The sequence below is a fragment of the Osmerus eperlanus genome, chromosome 9, assembly GCF_963692335.1.
Source record: "Osmerus eperlanus chromosome 9, fOsmEpe2.1, whole genome shotgun sequence".
NCBI lineage: Eukaryota > Metazoa > Chordata > Actinopteri > Osmeriformes > Osmeridae > Osmerus > Osmerus eperlanus.
Window position 1 is genome coordinate 4,294,773 of NC_085026.1, and position 22,006 is coordinate 4,316,778.

Genomic DNA, 22,006 nt, shown 5'->3' on the forward strand with positions numbered 1-22,006 from the left:
TACATCGATTTAATGGATTAAAGGTTAAGATGCAAGTGCAGTGTGTGTCCACCATCACTAGAGGGCAGAAACTCGTCGATAAGTAAATTCAAAAGAGTAAATCTTTTGGAGGTGGCAGCAGACGCAGAAGTCTTGCATGAGTTCACCTTCAGATGAAACTGTTAGCTATCTGTCCAAATCACAGTTTCTTCTCATTGCCCGGGATCTTGACATCATGAATGGATCAATGTATTCTGCGTCTAAAGTGTTGGATATAAAATTGAAAAGGGGACCAGCTGGTGAGTTTGAAACCCCCACTTTCACTGGATGTCAAAAGTGGTTAGCTAGCCAAGCCAAATAGCTTGCTGGCACTGGCTTGCCAAGATTACTTGCGTTGCTGGTTTTCTAGCTAGTTAGCCAGCCAGCTAACTACGTAGCTAGCTGGGAGTATTTAGCTAGAAAGTAACTAGGCTACGTCGTTAACAATTGCGAGCTTGGTGGGTAGATTAAGACATTGGCATATTCTGGGAACTCAATACTATTGCACTGTATCCTTATAAATGCGACACAACAAAAGTTTTGCCGGCTATTAGCTGTTACTGTAGCTAGCTAGCTAGCTAACTAACTAACAGGTAGACTCATTCATTAGGCCAACTTGAACTTCTTCCGAGATACACTAAGCTTTACTAGTTTAAGCGTGTTACAGTATCTGCTTCTGACTCCTAACTGAAACTGGTATGTCGATGCACGCTGACTCGCAGACCAAACAGTACTTGGCTCGTGGAGAACAGATCTGTTACAAATTTTTGGCCATGGGAAAATGTCTCATCCTTCGAACCCTGGAATTGTACGAATAACCTTAAGCATTTGTCCCGAAATTGACATACAGCCACCCAGGTTTCGCCACAGTATTGGATTGTAATCGTCAAAAACCTGGTTAATTATGTAATGTTTTATGGGGACTGACGTTGAAACGTCACCAGACAAGAGGTTCACAATCGAATACCTTGTGCTTGAGTAGCCCGATTTTTATTGAACTTTGCCCTCCAGAGCCAAGATAAATGCATTCTAACTAATCAGCCATTCCCTTGCCCTCCCGTGTGTATGGGTCTCCAATGTGTATTACATTTTTAAATAAACGTTATTTCTGTTTCTCTTCTTTGTTTCTTGTCTTCCTTTGGTACTCATAAATTATCCTCCATGTTTTTTTTTTTTCTTCCTTAAAGGATGAACTCATTCACAGTCCTTTGCCTCCATTGTATCCCCAGGCCTAGGTTTCAACATAGTTGGTGGTCTGGACCAGCAGTATGTAATGAATGACAGTGGGATATATGTAGCCAAAATAAAAGAGGATGGGGCAGCAGCACTGGACGGAAGACTGCAGGAAGGAGACAAAATCTTGGCGGTAAAGATGGACTTTGTTCAGAGCGAAGGAAGGGGCAGGGTAGAAAAAACAGTTTATCATATCAGATGCTTATCAGTCTTGTCGTTTCATGTTTTTCTTTTTGCTAGTTAAATATTACTATATGGCATTAAAACGTTTTTGTTTATCTAGATTAATGGACACAAGCTGGAGAATCTGTCCCACAATGCAGCAGTGGAGCTGTTCCGGTCTGCAGGGGAGGATGTTCAGCTTCGTATCCAGCAGAGAGTGAGTCAGACCCCAGGCACCCCTGCCTGCTCTGAGACCATTCCAGCCCGCATATCATACTGTTGATAAATTATATGGACTCATATTGGAGTTTTGTATGTAGAAATTAAGATTTAGAACCATAGAGTTTAGGTTAGTCCACTATGGACCATTCAAGAGGAGCAGAACCGAGAGTTCCAATGTAACTGTACTTGTTATAAATATCAAATAAATTTAAAACGTATTATGCCAAGATGCATGCTCTGGTTGGGGGTGGGTTATATGTTTATCTCTCTCTCTCGGCAGCTGCCCATGCCTATGAATGGCCCCTCCAGCTCCAAGCCGGATGGTGAATCTCCTGTGTCGTCCTTGGGGCTGCTAGCGGCTACCCTGGGGGTAGCCGCCATCTTGGCCTTGCTGTACATGCGTTTCCAGCCCCTGCTTAAAAGACACTAACTAACATTATCTTTCAAAGAGCAATCTCTGGGACATAACATTTTGCTGAAGGCCAAGAAAATACACAAAAACAAAACGATGTAAACGTCAGCAATGTTTTGTTTGAGTTACAGATGTTCATATCGCTGATGAGTGTCTTTATGTTTAAAGTAATTCGAGACGATCGTAGCTGCTTAACCCATATGAAAAATGTTGCTCTTGCCATAGAGATTACCTAAATTGTTTGATAACTGACATTGTGTGGAAGAAAAAGAGATGTACATATTACATTCCCACTGCTGAGATGAGCTGAGTGGCTCAGACTGTGCTGGACATACTGAATGCCTGGGCTCCCTCGAACGCTGATAGGTTCTTCTCTGCAGCAGTACTAGGGCCTTTAGCCTGACACACCCACACTTCCTGTGCATGGAAGGTGAAAGGCGTTCTTGTGTGACTCAAAGGAACCTTTATCATCAGGACCCAGATCTGTAAAAACGGGCAACATTTCGAAAAGAGAAAGGGCAACGTCAACATACACTGTATTTTGTTGCTGTGTACAGTTGCATAGTATGTGTTTATCTTTCGTGTCTGGTTTTTGTTCCTGTTCGTCATAACGGCCTCTTCATAAGGAAACCAAATAATGCCAGGGTGGGCAATGTGTGAAGTGAGACAATGTGGTGGTTGGATAATAATGGTGTGAACCAGGCATTTTGACTGTGTGGATGTTGATCTCTTTCAATCAGGGATATTGTGTGACTAAGGCAGCCCTTTAAATTGTGGTAATGGTGACAGCTGGGAGACTTGAGACACCACCGTGTCTAGCATTTGCTACAGATTGCTATTGGTGCCACTGTGCTTGTAGCATGGCAATACCATGTGTATGTAATGTAAAAAGAAAGGTTCACATAGATGCTGGTGTTATACCTTGATAGAGATGCCCAGGGTATTTCCCCCAATCCTGTGCAGTCAATGGCATTATCATGATCGTTGTAATAACGAAAGGGAAACCAGCTACTCAGTTTGATAAGGTGAGCAAAATGGTAAGACCTTTTACCAAATGTAAAAAGGCAGTGACATTTTTTTTTTGCCATTCAGCTGAGAAATGTCTCTTTGATACAGGCCAGTTCTGCCCACAAATTAATCTGTAGGTTAATTGCCATAAACTAATGGAAAGAGGCCTGACTGGTTTCTTTATAGTCAGTCTTTGGCATCTGTCTTTAACTACAACTTTCATTGTATGGAAGGGTGTTTTGTAAATATTGTATGTGTTATTCTTCTGATATGCATGAAGTTAATACTGTAAAGTAAATGTCCTACTAATGCGAAGATGACAGATCAGAAACACTTAAACTTGCCAATTATATTTTAGTTTTGTGTGATGAGTCATACAACCTTAGTATCATGCTAAATGTAATTGCTTTAGTATGAATGTAATGTATAAATAAATGAAAACATGCTATTTGTACACAGATACAGAATATTACCATGTTTGCACTGATAAGCTTGAATGAATTATCTCTCCACCCACCCAATTTCTCTGTCTTAATGCAGCATGCGTAACAGTGCCCCAAATTAGAGTAAATGAAGGACGGTGAGTGTGTGGACATAGCAGTCGCCCACACAAATACAAACTCCGCTGTGATCATGTCCTTGTAGCACTGTGTGCAAACTGGGGCCATAAAAGTAATCAGTTTGAAAGGATATTTGTAAAATGTTTATACCAGATGTTATCCCAGGTTTACTACATATTCCAAGAATCTTCAGACAACCTATGATTGAGATGTGTATCATTTGTTTCATATGTGGGCTGTGATAGCAGCAGTCATTTTTTTGAAACTTGTAATCTTCACCATACTGACTTGTGATAAGCCAGTGAACACTGAGGATATGGACTATGCACATGTGTTGGACGGTATCAAAGTTATGAGAAACATGGTGACATGGATGAACAAACATGATTTACTCTCAACATTATGCTTCAATCATTTGTCCCACCTTAAAACACTTTTTATTTGTCTCACAAATAGCATAGGCTACAAGCCATCACTGTATTTGGCCATGTTGAATGTCATTGATTGATTGCATACCTTTTGCCATGAAAACAAATTGTGTTAAACTTGGATATACCACATCTAGGATATACTATCTGCATCACTGCTTTTTCTTTCTCAAGATTCTACCAATAATATACACAACACATTTAGCAGATGCTTTGCTTTTATACAAAGTAATGTACAAATAGAGAGTACTGCAGATAAACAAGAACTAAAAGTGAACAGTTTCAACAGTGTTTCATTTTCATGTCTACTTTTACACTGCAACAGCATTATCTCTACTACAATATTACACAATGATGCTGATAGGACAGTGCAACAATAGTAACACCCTAGCTCTTATCATTCATATAATTTAGGATTTATATTATTCTAAAGGCCTATATGGTTCAAAATTAAACTTTGCACTTTTGAACCGTAGTTTTCCATGTCTTTTAGCTGCATTGGTGGCTGTTTTGAACCCTAAAGGGTTATTTCTGTATTGTACCTTTTCCAGATGATTCTTGGATTTTTACACACACAAACCAGCATCTGTTATAACTGATTGTACAACAGTCAAAGCGTAACATAACCGTGGAAACACAGATATCCGTTGGTGTTTCATCAACAAAATTAAGCCTACACAGAATACGCGGATTATTATGACTGATGGACTGTTTACTAACATGCATGCCCCCACCCCCACTCCCCTCATATGTCCATCAATTGGTAGAGGACGCTTGGAAGAAGACAAGCAGCAATGATGTAATCATACCCTCACTCATTGAGCTCGTGCCCCGTGCGCTGGACTTTCCTCTAGCTGGATAGCACCACGACTCCAAGTGATGTCATCCTCATTCTTATGAGGAGCTAGCTTTTCCAACTAAACCAGTATTTGATTGTAGAGAAACTATTGAACGGAATTACAGGCGGAAGGACGCTTTCTCTGATCAGCATAGACACTACACATTCGATGCTCTTGGTGAGCTGCACATCAGCTGATGCTTGCAAACCGGACTGCACCACCGACAACCATGGCACCAGCATCCTCTATACTTGCGTCGCTACTTGAATTTAAATCACATATGGAATGCCTAAAAGTGAATCTCACATCCTTTCTGGAACATGAAGCTTTAACGTGGTCTGCTTAGGATGCTACATGTAACATCGCTAACAGATTCTTCGCCTTTTCGTCGTTAGTAGCCGCCCATGAAGTGATTCCGTGGATGATATTTCCGCTCAGGATTCGAACACTTTGGAACATCCGTCTAAACGTCTTGCAGAAATGTGCATTTATGAACATTTTGGATAACGTGACAACATGATTTATTTGCATGTTTGTTTTTATGTTTATTAGTCGCCTATTGAAACTAACAAATAGGTTTTGTCGGGTTTCTTTTCTTACGCTGGGATGTACAGGGCCGAGTTCAACAGTTCTACCTTTGACTGTTCTTTGCCGCACAACTGGAGCTTGTAGTAGCCTAGGCTATGTGCATGTGTTTTGATGAAGCACCCCAAAAAAGTCAAAAACGGACTTTTGATATCTCGCATCCTTTGTATTTGATACCGTTTCTACCTCAATTTCCATGCGATTTTGGATTTCTTATCCAGTCATCCTCCAAAACCTACTGGATTTATTTCTACTGGGGTGAATAACACATTGCCTTCCTGCTCTCTTCACCCGCGTGCTCCATCTGAAAACATCCTTGAAAGCCCGTCTTGTGGTCAGTGGTCATTGTGGTGCTGCAATCCATAGAGCAATAAAGTCGAGTTGGACGTTGCCTCTCATCTCAGGATTAAACCATGGCCAATGAACCTGTCATCCTTAATGTTTATGATATGGTAAGGAATCATTACTCTACCAACATCATTATCTACGTGATTAACATTACAAAGACTTTGTAATGGATCTGGCAAATGTTCAGGATTTGTTTGTGTTTTAGACTTTGCATTAACTTTACAGCAGACACCAGTTTTCGATTTAACCCAGCACTATTACACTTTGCGCACTTCCTCTCTGTTGTCATGGAAACGGACACACGAGCCAGGTGTGTGAGTTAAAGTAGAGTTGCCAAACCCAAGATTTATGACCCCCCAGGAGAATTGGCTGGGGGAAGTACAGTCAGTGTTCAGAAAGAGTAGGCCTACACTTGTATTATCATGCTTTACTATGTAAATGTACCAGTTGGCTACTGTACGTCTGTGAGGAGACAGTTGTGTATTATCCATGGTGAGACAGGGGCCTCCCTCTGTGACAAGTGTCACTGTGCCTACAGTGGGCCCCACATGATTCAGACACAAGCAGCACGACACAAGAGCTCTCTGTTGGCCATGTCCACTGCCTGACCATCGGACCCATGGAACAGCAGCACCCAGTCTTCACCCCTCACTGTGAATACACTACTAATGGCACTGGGGCAACAGCAGAACCAATTATTTCAAATGATGAGTTTTTATTTGTTTTAGGTTGTTACTGTTTAATTTATCGCAGAGTCCTAGTATAACCGGACTCAAATGCTGTCATGGGTGAGTTCATCATCAACCCAGCTTAGAGAAAAGTAAATAAATACATTGTACAGGTGATTCATTGTACATTGATAGAACAAGTAAAAATGTCCATGAAACATTTTGGTTAACACCAACAATGGTTAAACAATGGAGACATTGTCATCTCTGTCTTTCTTCCTCTCTCTCCCTCTCACTCTCCTCACTCACTCTTTCTCACACACACACACATTTTAAAGCTAAAGCAGCCAGGTGCGTTTGTTTTGGCAGCTCTGCTCCCCTGTGATATCCCAAGACCTCCCCTGACACATGAGGACCCAAGTGGAGACGAAAGTGACAGCTGCTGAAACGTATGACTAAATTCCAGTGTGGCTATGCTGTGGTGGGTCTTAGCAGGTCATGCAGGGGCTGCTGGGTAAGGGTGCGACCCCAGAGGAAGTGATCATGGGGACTGGTCTGGAACAATCTCCTGCTGTCCTCCAGGCTTCAGCTCCATAGAAGACTTACAATGTTGGAAAAGCCCGGAAGTGGTAGAAGGAATCCTAGCCAGTGTTTTAGCTATACCTACAGGGTGTGAAGAAAAATTGAGTTGATTTCTGAAAAAATGCAGAGCCTGTAAGATGAGCGTTGAGGTATGCAGTTTCTGCTTGGACAGCAGAATATGGTTATGACTGGGGGAGTTGCTGGAGGCGTCACACATCATTACAGCTCTACAGGGAAGACTAGATCTGACTGAGAGGGGAGAAGGAACGACTCACTTATTTCCTGACATTAGACTGACATTCTCGGTAAAAATGCATAATTCGACACTAGTGTTTCCTCTGATTTCCATTTGATTATCTAACAGTCGATCTCGGTTCCTTCTCTCTGTTTTGGCTTCAGTGAAAGATTACGCGTACAGATGCCGGCATCAGCAGTTTCAGCAGACCACACACTAAACATGAACATCCCAGCCTGAAAGGTGAAAGCCCTGGTAGAGAACCTGAATGGCTTTCATGTAGTGTATGTGCATTTGACACAACATATTATCCTACAGACAGGAAGCATTCTCCATTATTAATATGTGTGCGTGCACAGAGGTGCAGCTGGCTGGCTTTTAACCCAGTCTCTCCCGGGGATTGTCTGCAAGGATATGGGACCTCTCAGGGGTGGTCGTTTGGGGGTGGGCAGGATAGCACTTGTCTAGATTATTTTTTCTTCTGTTTATTCAGTTGCTTCTAAGAACAGGTCCCTAGTAGTCAAGTAGCCATACCCAGCAACAGAGTACATGGAGTTGAAATGGAGAGGATAGTGATTGTTCATATGTTATATTTATGAGGTGAGATTTGATACCCTGGTACGCTCGACCTCTCGCTTGTTTTGTGTCAACCAAATGGGAGTTGGGGTGATTTATATCTGGAGACTTACTATCTCTGTCCTTCCTTACATCAATATCCTGTAATGGAGAGAGCACCTTCCTTTTGTTTGACTGGGAACTGAGAAAGAGACATGGTATCCATTACACTGGCCTTACATTAGGGAAATCTAATCTTTACCAATTCTGATTTATTGCACTACAACCATTCTTGATGTGCAAATGTGTTAGCATCGTATTTAAAAACTGTTGTGTAAAATGCTTTGTGTTCTCCCTCCCTCTCTTCCCCCCCCCCCCCACTTCTTCTTTTTGTCTATCTATATCCAGTACTGGATCAATGAGTACACATCCAATCTGGGTATTGGAGTCTTCCACTCGGGCATAGAGATTTATGGCAGAGGTAAGTTGAAAGGCTTTGCTACATCTGAAACCATAGATAGGGTTAGGGTTCTGTCTTTGATTCTTTCAATGGTAAAAAAAAGGAAGGAACATTTTTTTGAGGATATTCCGACTTTTCCCCTTCACAATGTCGCCTCTCCCTCCAGGCTGAGTCACCGTTGACTCATCATGTGAGGAGAGAGAGCATTATGGAGACAGGTTTCTGTCCTACTTTCTGTACACACAAGAAATTTGGAAGTGCAAGGCTTATTATAGATAGATAGATGGATGGATGGATCAGGGCGGCATTTTCCGAAGTGCATCCATTAATTAACCCTCCCGCACTACCAGCAAAGGGGGGGGGGGGGGGGGGGGTTGCTCGTGATAAATCTTGCCTGGGGCGCAAAATGTGCTGGGATCGGTACTGGGATGGATGGATAAATAGATAAAAAAGATAGTGTAAGCAGCCTAATGAGAAGTATATATATAACTATATATATACTAAGAGGTGGTATAATGTGCATGTCCTATTACCTGCATATTTGTTCTGGCTTGTTTTGGTTGCAGAATTTGCATATGGGGGTCATCCATACCCTTTCAGTGGCATCTTTGAAATCAACCCTGGAAACGCTACTGAATTAGGAGAGACCTTCAAATTCAAGTACCTACTCTAAGTTTTACAGTACACACATAGTTCAGGATGATAGAAGCAAGTACTGTTTTAACCAGAAACCATAGGAATCCTGTGTGTTGTTTTATGTCAATTATGTGTCTTCAATGAATACCAAAATACAAAATCTAGCATCTTATTGTGTTCTGAGAAAACAATATGGAGCTAGTATTTGTTTGGAATATGTAGTTTAGAGTGACAGAGACTGATCTTGTCCACAGGGAGGCCATTGCTTTGGGCACAACAGACTTCACAGAGGAGGACATAGACAAAATCATGGAGGAACTAGGCAAAGAGTTCAGAGGCAATGCCTACCATCTCATGCACAAGAACTGCAACCACTTTTCCTCCTCACTGTCTGAAGTGAGTATAAAAACACTATCTTTAGTGTATTTTCGTTTACTCACAAAAACAGTATAGAAGTTAAAAAGTATTTTAAAGTAAAAAACAAACATTTATCAACATTATTTACTCAGTGCCAGTATAGAATCTCTTCTCTCCATTGCTATTCCTCTGAACCCATTTTCAGCTGCTGTGTGGGCGGGAGATCCCTCGCTGGGTAAACCGGTTGGCGTACTTCAGCTCCTGCATCCCCTTCCTGCAGACCTGCCTGCCTAAGGAGTGGCTGACCCCTGCCGCTCTGCAGAGCCACATCAGCATGGGGCTCCACAAGGAGGAGCATGCAGAGTCCAGTGACGAGGACCCGCCTTCCGCCGCGGGCGCCACCTCGGGCTCCTCCCACAGCTGTCGCCACACACGGGTGTGAAGAGCCACAAACGCTCCTGACCTCTGGACAACGCCACCTGTACTGGGGCGGCTGTGGCCTCAGTAGGTCTGAAGAACCACCTGACCTCAAACGCCCTCAGAGAGAAGAGGTGGTGAGAGAGGAATCCCTCCCCACCCTCTTGTGGAGCTGAGAGACTTCAAAACCATTGGCCACTTGTTTATATCCCTTGGGAAACAGTTTATACAATGGACAAGCTCCACCCAAGTTTGAAATGGAGAAGCATGACTCAGACTGACCACAGCTATGAAGGTCTGAAGTTTATAGCATTTGTCTTTTCCAGAAACATTTATGCCTTCTTCAGCCTTGACCTTTACCCTCCTTCCAGTGCTGCTTCTGTAGAATAGACAGATTAAGAACAGATCAGCAGAGATTTCTGTTCTGCAAAATTTCATGTGGTAAATAATGTTTTAGAAATGTTCAAATATGATTTTTGGTTGCCATGTGGATATAATGGAGGTTTTAAAAAGGATAAAGTGTCTTGTGACTTCAAGGTTTTGGCCATATGTGCCGCTAGTATTAACAAACACTTTCGTATGGAAAAACAACGTTATCAGAAATACATGACTGTGTTTGCATTTAGACATAGGGCCTATTAATAAATCTGGAGAATCGTAGAAACTGATAATAAAAAAAAAAGACTGGCAGCGGTTGAAAAAATTGGTATTTAGCCTGATAATCCAGAAAAATGTCTCGAGGGGAAAAAATATTACGTCCATGTCTTTATGTATTCAATTTACCAGTAAGCTCCCTGAAGCAAAGACTTTTGTGGGGGAGGAGGGGGGTTATCATTAACTAGTGTTAGCTCTCAAACATGACTTACTTTGTAGAGCCCATCTTGATTTACAATCAAATTTGATTTATGTTTCTTGATTTTTTTTTCAGAACAAAAGACATTATGGCTACATTAATAGCTCATTGGCTCTTGTACATTCAGCTTGGATTTGAGCCCTCCGCATTACATGTCTGTCAACGTCCTTCTAATGAGCTCTTCCTATTGTTGTCCTCCATTAAGTGCATTTGTCAGGTGGCATACCCATCCCCCTCTCAGGAAAGAAGTCACATGACCTGTGCCTGTTACACAGGTCTCATTAGCATTGATCACCTAGACAGGAAAAGGAGGTGGATGAATTTTATTTTATATAATTTGTTATATATTTATATTTTGAAATAATCTATATTTTTTATTTGTGCAGCACCTTACAGTTGTAATTTCTTTGGGATGATTTCGTTTTAGGATTATTTTAGTTTTAGTTTCGAGTTGAGATGGATTGTGTAAGAGATCAGTATTCCATGCTCACCATTTTTGGCACTTTCTACGAGAGAAAAAAAGATATGATCATTTTTCTATTTTACTGTGTCAACTTTAACCTTGATTGATTGTCCTTTTCCTAACTGACAATGCCACAATTTTAAGAATGGAAATAGATTAAATAATGAAAATATATATTGTCCCTGAGTTTGTGTAAATTGTTTTGCAATTTTGGTCAAACATCCATCCTCCAAAGTAAATTTCTGAAGGACACACTGTACCCACACACATGGATACAGAATGATTCTACTGTTTTCTTAAAGAAGTTGCTTAATATTCAGACAAACGACTTACGAATACATATAGTACATGGTGAAAAGTTTAGTTCAGGTTTAGGCTAACTCTTCAACCTTGTTAACTTACTAGAGTAGTGTAGTAAATAAAGTGCGGCAGGTTTTTCAGTTTAAAACCTGCATAGGTTGGATCTATTCTGTTCACCTTGAAAAGTAAATTATGTAAATGCATGTGCTAGCTCTTGTAGCTCATTTATTAGATTAGGTAAAACTCTCATCTGGATCTGGCAATTCCCCATTTTCAGTTTCATTTTGTGCATAGTAAACCCCACGGAGTTGAAAAACTTGATTTTGCTCACGAACATGGCAACCCGGTTTCTTTTGCATAGATTTGCATAGAAGTTACCCCATCCCCCAGTTTCAACATATCCTGGTGGCTCGAACTTCGCCATTTTGACTCACAGAGGAAGGTGACGAACGTCCAAATAGAAGCAAAGAAAACGCTGAAGATAAAGGTGAGCTTTAACGTTACGAATATGTTTATTGTCTGTATCTTGGAAGAGGAAGTTCAATTTATAAAAATATTTCTTAGCTGAGGATATTGCTGTGGCTTAAATCCATTGCTAACTAGCATATCTGGGCTGCATGGCGGTAGTACAGTAGCTAGCTAGTGCAAGCCCGTTGCCGAGTTGGCCTTCTAATATCTTGCTGCTTCTTTCGATGTTATGGCAGATTGGAAGCAACTTTTAAGAGGTGCTTCGCCTAGTAATATCGTGCCATGTCTGTATTGCATGTTTGTAGTGTCGTTTATTTGTTCGTTAACTGCGTAACGTCGGACAGAATAATGCGTTGCCAACGGCAGCCATCTAGCTATTAGCTATAAATGGCTAGCACATGAGAGCAATCCAGCATGGCCAAGTTGGTGTAGCCTTACCCAAGCTTGCTAGACTAGCTAATTACTAGCTAGCTTTGTTAGCCAAGCTAAGCTTGTAACTCGAGCTAACCATTAACCCTCTGTTTCAGTAACCATGAGCGGGTGTCGTTTATTCATTGGTCGTTTGAGCCCCCATGCCCGAGAAAGAGACGTGGAAAAGTTTTTCAAAGGATACGGACGGATCCGAGAAATTAATTTGAAAAATGGATTTGGCTTTGTGGTAAGTATTTGTTGTGGGTAGCCATTTCACACAGGTCAATTGTGCTAACTACGACTTAGTATAATATTTACATGTTTGCATCCTCTCCACCTCATAATGGCAATCGTTTCTTTAGGAGTTTGATGACCATAGAGATGCAGATGATGCAGTATACGAGTTAAATGGCAAAGAACTTTGTAGTGAAAGGTAAGATTTAATACGTTCTCAAATGCTTTTCCTAAGATGAACGAAACCCTTCATTCAATTGACATGCTAGTTTATAAAAATAAAATTACACCAACAAAAGCTAGTCATATGTGCAAAAACACATCTTTACTTGTAGTATGTGTCGTACCCCCCCCCCCCCCCTTCTCTATCCCTGTCTCTAGGGTGACCATTGAGCATGCCCGCTCCAGGAAGGGCAGGGGAGGCGGTGCTGGGATGGGTGGAGGTGGAGGAGGACGAGATGGTGGTGGTGGTGGTGGTGGAGGAGGAGGGGGACGCTTCTCCCCACGCTTCAGCAACTCTCGGCAGTCTCGCAGCAGTGGCTCCAGGTACTGTACCCAGTCGGGTGACGTCAAACTCAACTCTTGTAATGTGATAGACAAACCCACAATCCTTCAACCCTAGCCCTCAGGTTCCGCTTTCCTGTATGTTTTAGATGTTTCCCTGCTCCATCACACCTCATTCGAATGAATGGGTCGCTATGAATCTCTTATGATACGCTATGACAGTGGGCCCTGAGAACCAGGGTTGAGGACCACTGCTTTAAATCATTGCCACTGTGTAGACATTTGTCTGATGGTCTTTCTTCTGGATCCATGTCCAGGTTTTCTGGTTGTGTTAGTTGATGGTTCAGGTTCAATGTAGTTCAAGTTCGCTCCAGCTCTGTTTGTTGTATGCAAACAAACATTCTTAATAGAATGCGGATCAGGACATGTTTCTAAAGGTGTTAACTGAGGTTGTCGATTCAGTCCTTTCAACATTCATGAAACTCCAGGCTGGTCTTCCCCTGCAGGTATGGCCCCCCTGTGCGGACTGAACACAGACTCATTGTGGAAAACCTGTCTTCCAGAATTAGCTGGCAGGTGAGCAGTTGACCCTCTTCTCTTGTTGTCTTTTTATTCACATTAATGTATCCTATATTTTCTTTAACTGTTTATGTGAAACACAATTTTATAAAAATGTTTTTATTTTTTTAAATGAGGACTTCACAGGTACAACTATCCTCACTAGTGAAATGTAATAGCAAGACCACCGTCTTTTTATAAAGTAAACAAAAATCAACTGTTTTTATATAATTTTTTTACGACCATTGTCTCTTTCAGAACAAGCACAATATAAAAAAGAACTAACGAATCTAACAAAACATGTTAAACCTTTTTTTTAACAGCTATTATCTGGTTTCCTTAAGTGGAGTTGCATGCACAGCCTCCCTGGTGGTCTCTGATGTGCATAGCACCCTCTACTGGTTGTGTTCTGAATAGTCTCCATTTGGTGCCTCTCCTTACACGCAGTTGCCGCTGGTCTAAATCTTGGCTGGGCCCCGTAGCGGGTGAAAGTGGTCTAGCGCAGGATAGCCTTAGGAGGGTCGTAGCCACAGTCTGGAGGTTCTGTGGTCTGGCATCCCCGACTGCTGTAATCCCCCTCAAAGCCACGTTCCCTACACTCTCCCGTTTGGGTGTTTTTCTGTTGCTGACGGAGCGGGGGGTGTTGAGTTGGGCGCACACACCTTCTCCCTCCCCCACTTGGTCTCTGGTGGTCCTTTACTTGTGGAGGCCGGATTCCGAGTCCAGGCTGAGGTCGTTTCTCAAGGGCTTAACACTGCATTGGTTCCGATTTGCTATTTGGACAAGTGGCTCTTTGCTAATATCTTCCTGGGTATGGAATGGTAAGTAGCATACAACTCCTGTGATTGGGTTTGTTAAGGGTTGGGAGGAAGGGAGTTGATACACTTACGGTTCTGACAGGGGGAATAATAAGTGTCACTGGTTCTTTTAGCCCTCTTAAGCCCTTACCCAGTACTAGATTGGTTTTTGTAGAGTCCAGAGCAAATAAAAGGACAAAACTGCATAGATTCATAGTCACTTATTCACATTATTTATATACAACTCCACCTACAACCGCTTCATCGAACATCAGTACTAGCTTTAGACTAGTAAAAGCCACCACACTCATAAGGATTGACTACTGTGTCTCATAAGTGTTAAGTCAAAAGTTGCCCAATAAATCCCCCCCAAAATTACAACAAATGTATACCTTTTATATATAATGGAACTAGTTAATGGCATTTCTCTAGGTTTCTCTAGGTTCTTCTGGGTAAGGTGACTCTTATCTACCTCCCTGAATCAGTCAGATCAGCGTGTTAGTTTACACGCTGTACTGAAGTGAGGCAATACCACACCACTGCTATCCTTACTGTGTGAAAGATGTGTATAGATACACACCAGAGGGGTCAATGTTGCCTTCAGTGCTTCCTCCCTTAACTCCCAGGTTTCAAGAATACTCTAAAGCATGTGCCCTTTTTACGAACGTCTGATTCCGTGTCCGTTCTGTGAACAGGACCTGAAAGACCTGATGAGGAAAGTCGGAGAGGTCACCTTTGTGGACGCCCACAGAACAAACAAGAACGAAGGGTTCGTCCCGCAAGTCTGTTAATCTACGTTCAAAAAGCAGCACATAATCCTGAAAGCGAACTCCAACCTAACTTTCTTTTGATCCTTAGAGTGGTCGAGTTCGCCTCCCACAGTGATATGAAGAACGCCATTTCCAAGCTGGATGGGACAGACCTGAATGGACGCAAGCTGAAGCTGTTTGAGGATCGCAGGAGGAGGTAGGTTCAACGACCTTTGCCATTCTAACCTTACTTATTTTGCTGTTTCAACATCAGTTGGCGGTGTTGTAAATGAGTAACCCACCCTCTGTTGCTCTTTAACCCCAGCCGCAGCAGGAGCCGTTCTCGGTCCCGCAGCTACTCCCGTTCTCGTTCCCGCTCTCGCTCCAAGTCCCGCTCCAGGAGCCGCTCGCGCTCGGCCAGCCGCACCCCGGAGAAGAAGCCCTCAGGGGGCAAGGCCGCCCCTCGCTCCCCCTCCCGCTCCCTGTCCCGCTCCCCCGCCCGCCCCAGGTCCAGGACCCCGGTCCGGGCCCGCTCCCCTGCCCGTTCCAGGTCCCCCGCCCGGCCCAAGTCACACTCTCCCGCCGGGCCCAGGTCCAGGTCCCCCGCCAGGTCCAGGTCCCCCGCCAGGTCCAGGTCCCCTGTCCGGCCCAGGTCCAACTCCAGGTCCCACTCCAGGTCCCCGGCCCCGAGGAAACAGTCCCGCTCCCCCTCAGCTGAGAGCCAGCACTGAGAACGCCCTCCACGGCTATGTGGTCTGGACTGAAGCGTTGTTAGAGCATTGCGGCAGGCCTGTCTGAGGGCCGGGTCACTGGGAACCAAGGGGGAGGGAGAGGGTTACCTATGTGACGGGAAGTCCTTTATTTTAGAATAATTGATTGCGCCCGCGTTTAGTTTTATGCCCAAATTGGAATGTTTTGATTTGGTTCTTTTGTACTTTTTTGGCTATGTAATTGATATACTTTCTTTTCGAAACCCCTCAACCTTTTTAATGCAATGTACCGTGGGACAACGAGACTGTGTTCTGGATCTTCTTGCGTATGTACTTACTCCCCTGCCGCTTGTGTTGTCTAAAATGTTATTAAAGTTCGAGAACAGCCCAAGCACTCTGCATTGTCATCACATCAGAGTTAGGTCCACCCTCACTGCCCAGATTATCATCACTCTGCAAATGCAGATGACTGAGTTTACACACAAGGTAAATTGAGCTGTTTTTTTTGGTTCCCTCTGCAGCTTTAGGTTTTTGGGGGGCAATTATGCTGTGATTATTCACTCATAAATGATAATGGGTGCTTCTACTGTAATCTTTCCCATATTGCAAATCACCTGTCAAGGAGGAATAATCTTAAATGTCAATTTGCGGATAGTCAATAAGTCTGCCATTAAGTGTGGGAGTCTTTTTGTGTGTAAACAGCTGTGAGTTTAACATCAGTTATTTACCTATGGCTCAGGATATTTGACTTCACTTTTGTGAGGCTTTATGTAAATCCTGCCCTGTGTTTTCTGGAAGTGAACTGGGTTGAAGACTGCTATGTGTTTATTGTGGCAGGAAGATGCAATGTCTGTTAAATGATTTAACTGAATTGATTTGCTACAAATAAAGCCGGTCCTTGCAAACGTGTCATGTGTGCTAGTGATTAAACGCTGCATGGTCTTTGTTATATAACAAGTGTTATAACCTTCATTCTCTTAATCTTTTACGAAATCAAGCCGAGGTCTGGTGGTGTTTTTCTTTTACACCACGCGATGGCATACTTGGCCAGGCAGCATTGCTAGAGACACCTTGATGCCGTTATTTTTGGTCCGAGTGTGTATTTGTTCTACCTGTTTTGACCATAGTAATTTGATTGACTACTTCCTCATTCTTGACGAGCCATTTTGGTTAATTCACGAACTAACGCAAAAACGAAATATTTAACATGGAAATGGCCATTCACTAGGCGATTTTCATTCCATAAGAGATTTTTAAGACCTGCTGACAGGTAGAGATTTAAAGGAGTTGGGATACAATCAAAACTTGCAGGTAGGCTCCGTCCCAGCTGAAGTAGCAAAAGTGTTGGATGAAACGCCGCGGCCAACAATGACGTCGCTATTTCCTGTGATAGTGAGTGGGTCTACCGCAGTTCTACCCAGGAGAGGGAGGAGGAGAGTGAGCCGCTGGATCCCGAACTGAAAACAAGCGCGGAGAAATGTGCACGTCGTTTAGACCCGATCGCTGCCCTCCACATTTCACTAACGTAAACATTATCGTCTGAAGAACCACGTTTTCGACTTAGGACTTAATTAAAACATAGTTTTTAGTTACACCTAAAACCCTCGTGCCAGTCTCATTCCCACGGTGAACCATGGCGGAGAGAAGTGGCCGGCTGAGTTTCCCCGGGAGTGGGGCTCTCAATAGACCCGTGCCCATGAACCTGTTCGCTACCTGGGAAATAGATGGATCTTCTCCGAGCTGCATCCCAAGGTAAGACCTTAAAGTTGAACCATGGATCGAGGAGCTACATCACAGACTTGTCATGCAAAACTGCAGCTGAGTCGGAACAAGACCCCCCCCCTCACCACCACCACCACACACACACACACACACCTTCCCTTTAAATATAGGTATTTGCTGTGTCATTCAAGTGGGATACACTTTGCATCTTTTGAAATTACAGCAGCTATCGCTGACGAAGACAGACCATTTAACATGAACTATTCTGGAGACTAGCTCAAATGTAGCCTAATAAGTGAATGGCGAGGGGTAACAGAGGAATGCCCCAATCTCCTGACAGGCACGTCACCCGCAGAGCCAGCTGAGGCTATGGTTGCCAGCTCTCCGGAGGCTGGGTTTCAGTTGGGCGCTTCCATCTGCGATCATAAATAGCGTATCATATGGACTTCATTTTCATTGAATTCGCCAAACGTAATTCGTGGCAATGGTTAGATCGATGATAATTTGATCTCGGAATATGGAAACTGTCCTCCCCTAACCAATCGTACAATGTGAGGAAAGAAATGTTGCCTATTCGTTAACGCTCAAAATATGCGTTAAGTTGCGGCTTGATCCAAGCCTGCAGCAGAAGTAGGTCAATTCTGTCTTCTGAATACAGGACCAAGGCCATGGGGTTAGGTCCATGCTCCAGACTGATAAACGACATTTCTGTTCATCTCACTTTCACCGCAAGTCGTGTCATAGGCCTACACTGATTAAGGGCGGCAACATCATGAGAAAGTTGAGTGTACCAATGTATTCAGGGTACCAGTAGCTATATAAATACTCTAATACATATATGATAAAATGACTGAAGGTTATGGTTATGTAAAGCTTAGAAAAATACTTGCCAGTCTTTTAACTCAACTATTTTATAATCAGCTAAAAGACGACTAATGTGTAGCCTTGATGTTTTTTGTTTTTGAAGGTCGGCTATATTTGAGAGTCGTTAGGAACTGAACTGTCACTCACGCTCAGTCATCTTGACGATAGGTGTAGATCTTTATTGATCTACGTCACTTATAAATGCTTACTACTTATCAGTGAGAGGTAGCCTCAAGATTAGGCCTTGTTGTGGAGCTCTTGTGGAGTGCTTGCACAATCCTGGTCACCGCAGCGTGGCTGGTGCTATTCCAGTACGGGAGCTTCCTGAACTTGTCAACAGAAATCAGACGCTGTTTGTTATTTGTTGACCAAGCTTGGCTGGGAACTTCTGAGTAGGGTATAACCACAGCCATGATTTTTCATCTCTCTCGGGATTAAACGGTTTTGGATTAGGCCATGTAGTGTATTCATTGGGGGGGCATTTGGAGCACTAAGAGGCTTTTGTTAGTTATTACTTTATGTTTACTTGCTTTTGACTATTCTTTTTTGTTACCTACTTTGTTTTCTCAACGTAGACTCAGATTACTTTGGGATTTAGTGGTTGTGATGAGTGATCCTTAAATAAATCATGTTTCCATTTTGTAGCACAAAAGTCATTTCCACTTCAGCTCTACTGTCTTTGCGTGTCTTTTCCCTCGACCCTTCACACCTTCATCGTCTCATTTTCCTATTCACATCTCTCTCTCTCCTCTCTCCCCTATCTCTGTCCCTCTGCCCCTTGCTTGCTGTCACTCTTTCTCACACTTCCATTCTAACCCTTGGTCTCTCTCTCTCTCTCTCTCTCTCTCTCTCTCTCTCTCTCTCTCTGTCTCTCTCCCTCCCTCTGACGTCTCTGAGCCCCCAAGCTATTTGAGAAGGAACCCACAGGAGGGTTGTTTCTGCACGCCACTCCGGTGTCCTGGAGTCACCTCAGGACAGGCACTTCCCCTCAGGGCTCCTCCATAATCACCTGCACAGGTGAGCCGCAAGGGATGCAGGGAGGACAATTAGCAGCCGCAGCCCATAAACGCCAGATAGAGATTTTTCACTGAGAAGGGTGTAAAACCCCTGTGACTGTGGGCGGGTGTTTATGACTCGTTCACTGGAGTGTAGCCTCCTTCTAGACAAGCCAGCAACCCTTCTGGTAGAGAAACAAGTGATTTTGCTGCCTGCCAGCTTTGAAAACCAGATGCCATTATGAGAAAGTGATTGATGTCTGTGTGGCTGTAGTAAAGCGCCCTGCATGCTTGGTTTGCCTCTTTCTCTCTCTCTGCCTCTCTCTCTCTCTGCCTCTCTCTCTTTCTCTGCCTCTCTCTCCTTGGTATTTCTGAAGTGGGCATCTGCTGGGTGTCTGTAGGCCAGTGTCAGGACACACAGGCACTAGGGCTGTCAGAGACGTGCCGGGCCTGGGGACAGAGCAGGGGTTGGCTAGGCGCTGCGGAGGCAGCCGGGCCCAGCAGGCCGTCATATTTGTGCCCTCTGCAGGCCAGGCCGCTGAGACGTCTCTCCGAGACTCGGAGGAACAGCCAGGGCTTTGTCCCTGGCTGCCTGGGAGGCTGGCACTGCGGGAATGCAGAGTAGGCCGAACGAGGTGGCAGAGAACGACTCGCATTGTTCCAGGGGTTCTTTGTGTGGTTGTCCGTCCCTGCTGAAGGCCCCTGTGGCCTTGCTCGGGCTCTGAAGACGTGTTAGATCAGGGAACCTTGTCATTGTGTTAAGTAAACTGGCACCTGTTTTACAGCACTGCTGTGGTGCTATTGTCTGTGAATTACGAGTGTGCCTTTACTGGAGATAAGATTTCCAGCACCACCCCCTCCCCCCCACCCCCACCCCCCCCCCAGCTGAGACAGCGTTTCCAGGAGGACAGGCAGGGCAGGGTGGGCTAAGGGCAGCAGCCTGCCAGACACCTCTCTCTCTCTCTCTCTCTCTCTCTCTCTCTCTCTCTTTCTCTCTTTGAGGGCTTTGTGACTCTGCAGGCAGATCAATTGTGCCGTCGGTTGACTTTCCCATGCACAACCCTGCCCAACCCCCCCCCCACCCCCCCACCCAACTGGTTCTTCACATTTATCAACACTCCTATCGTTCTAATTACTCTATCGCTAGACTTGTAGGTTTCACAGTTTAGCCTTATTCTCATCATGACGTCTGAGAGCAGATACCCCCCCCCCCACCCCCCCTTTCGTGAGTAAACTCTATTCTCAGTAATAGATTATAAATTGTGTTTGTCTTCTGGCATGGGCCCAGCTAAACCCATACAAGGCCTGTCAAAAGTCAGGGCCGTGAAGCAAACAATGGATGCAGTACTCGACTCTGCACTGCTTAAACACTAGTCTAGACATCAACAGCAGGCTAGGCTCAGCAGGGCTGGGGTCTCCTGCTGGATGACATGGAGGAGAGAACTCAGGTGAGGAGACTTGACCAGCCTTTCTTCAGCAGTTTACTGCCTTCCAGGTTCCATGTAGTCCTTTGAACCCACCGTACTTACAGTCATTTCAACTAATGGCATCATCTGGCCAGGGGTGCTTGTTCAACCTGAAGCGATTATGGAACTTCATCAGGTCAACACTGAAGGATTAGTCCTGCCAGGGCAACAAGCAATTAAAGATAAAATGAAGTCAAGAGAAAGAGGAAGTTGTTATTTTTTGTGCCTAATCATAAAAAGTTGTGCGACTGACAGTGTTAGAAAGATTAGACCGGACAGGTTTGACTGGCTGCTATGCAGTTGAAAACATAACCGCAGTGTATTTGTTACAGCCACATGATGAATGTGTCCACAGAGTTATCTGTGACTGTGGGAGTTGGACAACATCTTTTCTACATTTCTATCGCAAAATGCATACATTTTCTTCACTGAACAAATTCTATATTATCACAAAACCGCAAAAAAGGCAAATGTAAAGGTGTTCTGTATGATTGCTGTTCAGGGGGGTGACCTTGCTCCCAAATGTGGTTGAAATGAATAAAAGAGCTGTGTGATTAAGCACATTGGGAAGCAAGCCTGTTTCTACTTTATAAAAGCCTCCAGGACATTTTGGGTAATACTGAAAATTAGGTTAATGGCCGGAAACAGTAGAATGAGGTGAGATTAGTTTTTGAGAGGTGTACCCTTCGTGTGTGGAGTGGAAATCCAAGCAAACAGATGTTCGGTCCCCATTCTTTGTTTGGACGCTATCTACATCTTCCACTCTGCCATTTTCCTCTCCGTGTTTTTGGGCTGTTTCCTAATGCAGTCTTGTCGTCCAGTGAAAACATCCAGCTCTGTGATGGTTTATTTCTGTGTCTAAACATTAACATGTGTGGAAATGTAGTGAGACATAAACCATCTTAGTTCCACTCTGTAACAGTATCGCTGGGAGTCTGAACTCTGGCAGCTCTGGCCAGGCGTGGGCAGACTGGGCCAGGCTGGTCCTGCAGACCAGTCAGTCAGTAGGAGGTCATTCCTGGCTGTGTAGGTGTTTGGATAAGGCTGAGTGGAGGTCTCTGACACACATTTTTGTATTTCAGAGATGACTGGAATGTTTCTGTTAGTCTCAGACCATTAAACAAGTCATGATAACTTTCTGGTCCATGGTTTGGTTCTAGACCTGCACCTAGATATGCCTAAACCTA

General features: G+C 43.8%; 4 protein-coding genes across 13 annotated transcripts in view; all 4 read left to right on the forward strand.

Annotated features, from left to right (window-relative positions):
• The first annotated feature begins 79 nt into the window (after nt 1–79).
• On the forward strand, nt 80–2,117 carry synj2bp (synaptojanin 2 binding protein). Its single transcript, XM_062469320.1, has 4 exons — nt 80–278; nt 1,248–1,384; nt 1,535–1,630; nt 1,916–2,117. Exons 1-4 carry the CDS (start codon nt 137–139, stop codon nt 2,063–2,065), a joined length of 525 nt encoding a protein of 174 aa, XP_062325304.1. The 5' UTR covers nt 80–136; the 3' UTR covers nt 2,066–2,117.
• A 2,709-nt stretch (nt 2,118–4,826) lies between these two features.
• On the forward strand, nt 4,827–11,227 carry LOC134027084 (deubiquitinase DESI2). The gene is made up of 5 exons (XM_062470228.1): nt 4,827–5,919; nt 8,264–8,336; nt 8,882–8,975; nt 9,206–9,347; nt 9,514–11,227. Exons 1-5 carry the CDS (start codon nt 5,881–5,883, stop codon nt 9,748–9,750), a joined length of 585 nt encoding a protein of 194 aa, XP_062326212.1. The 5' UTR covers nt 4,827–5,880; the 3' UTR covers nt 9,751–11,227.
• A 447-nt stretch (nt 11,228–11,674) lies between these two features.
• Nucleotides 11,675–16,677, forward strand: srsf5a (serine and arginine rich splicing factor 5a). Of its 2 annotated transcripts, XM_062468906.1 has the most exons (9): nt 11,675–11,828; nt 12,337–12,467; nt 12,583–12,653; nt 12,836–13,000; nt 13,465–13,534; nt 15,009–15,082; nt 15,172–15,279; nt 15,388–15,630; nt 15,673–16,677. In XM_062468906.1, the coding sequence occupies exons 2-9, from the start codon at nt 12,342–12,344 to the stop codon at nt 15,791–15,793; spliced, it is 978 nt and encodes a 325-aa protein (XP_062324890.1). In that variant the 5' UTR covers nt 11,675–11,828; nt 12,337–12,341; the 3' UTR covers nt 15,794–16,677. The 2 variants fall into 2 exon arrangements, with proteins under 2 accessions (XP_062324890.1, XP_062324888.1); XM_062468904.1 differs by having other exon boundaries at nt 15,388–16,677.
• A 469-nt stretch (nt 16,678–17,146) lies between these two features.
• pacs2 (phosphofurin acidic cluster sorting protein 2) overlaps nt 17,147–22,006 on the forward strand; it is a 38,636-nt gene continuing 33,776 nt past the window's right edge. For 3 of the 9 annotated variants that reach the window (XM_062470404.1, XM_062470403.1, XM_062470401.1), the window contains exon 1: nt 17,149–17,524. In XM_062470404.1, the coding sequence (XP_062326388.1) occupies nt 17,406–17,524 (119 nt within the window). In that variant the 5' untranslated portion in view covers nt 17,149–17,405. Of the gene's footprint in view, nt 17,525–22,006 lie in introns of all 9 variants that reach the window. The other 6 variants (XM_062470399.1, XM_062470402.1, XM_062470406.1 and 3 more) reach the window with 4 other exon arrangements.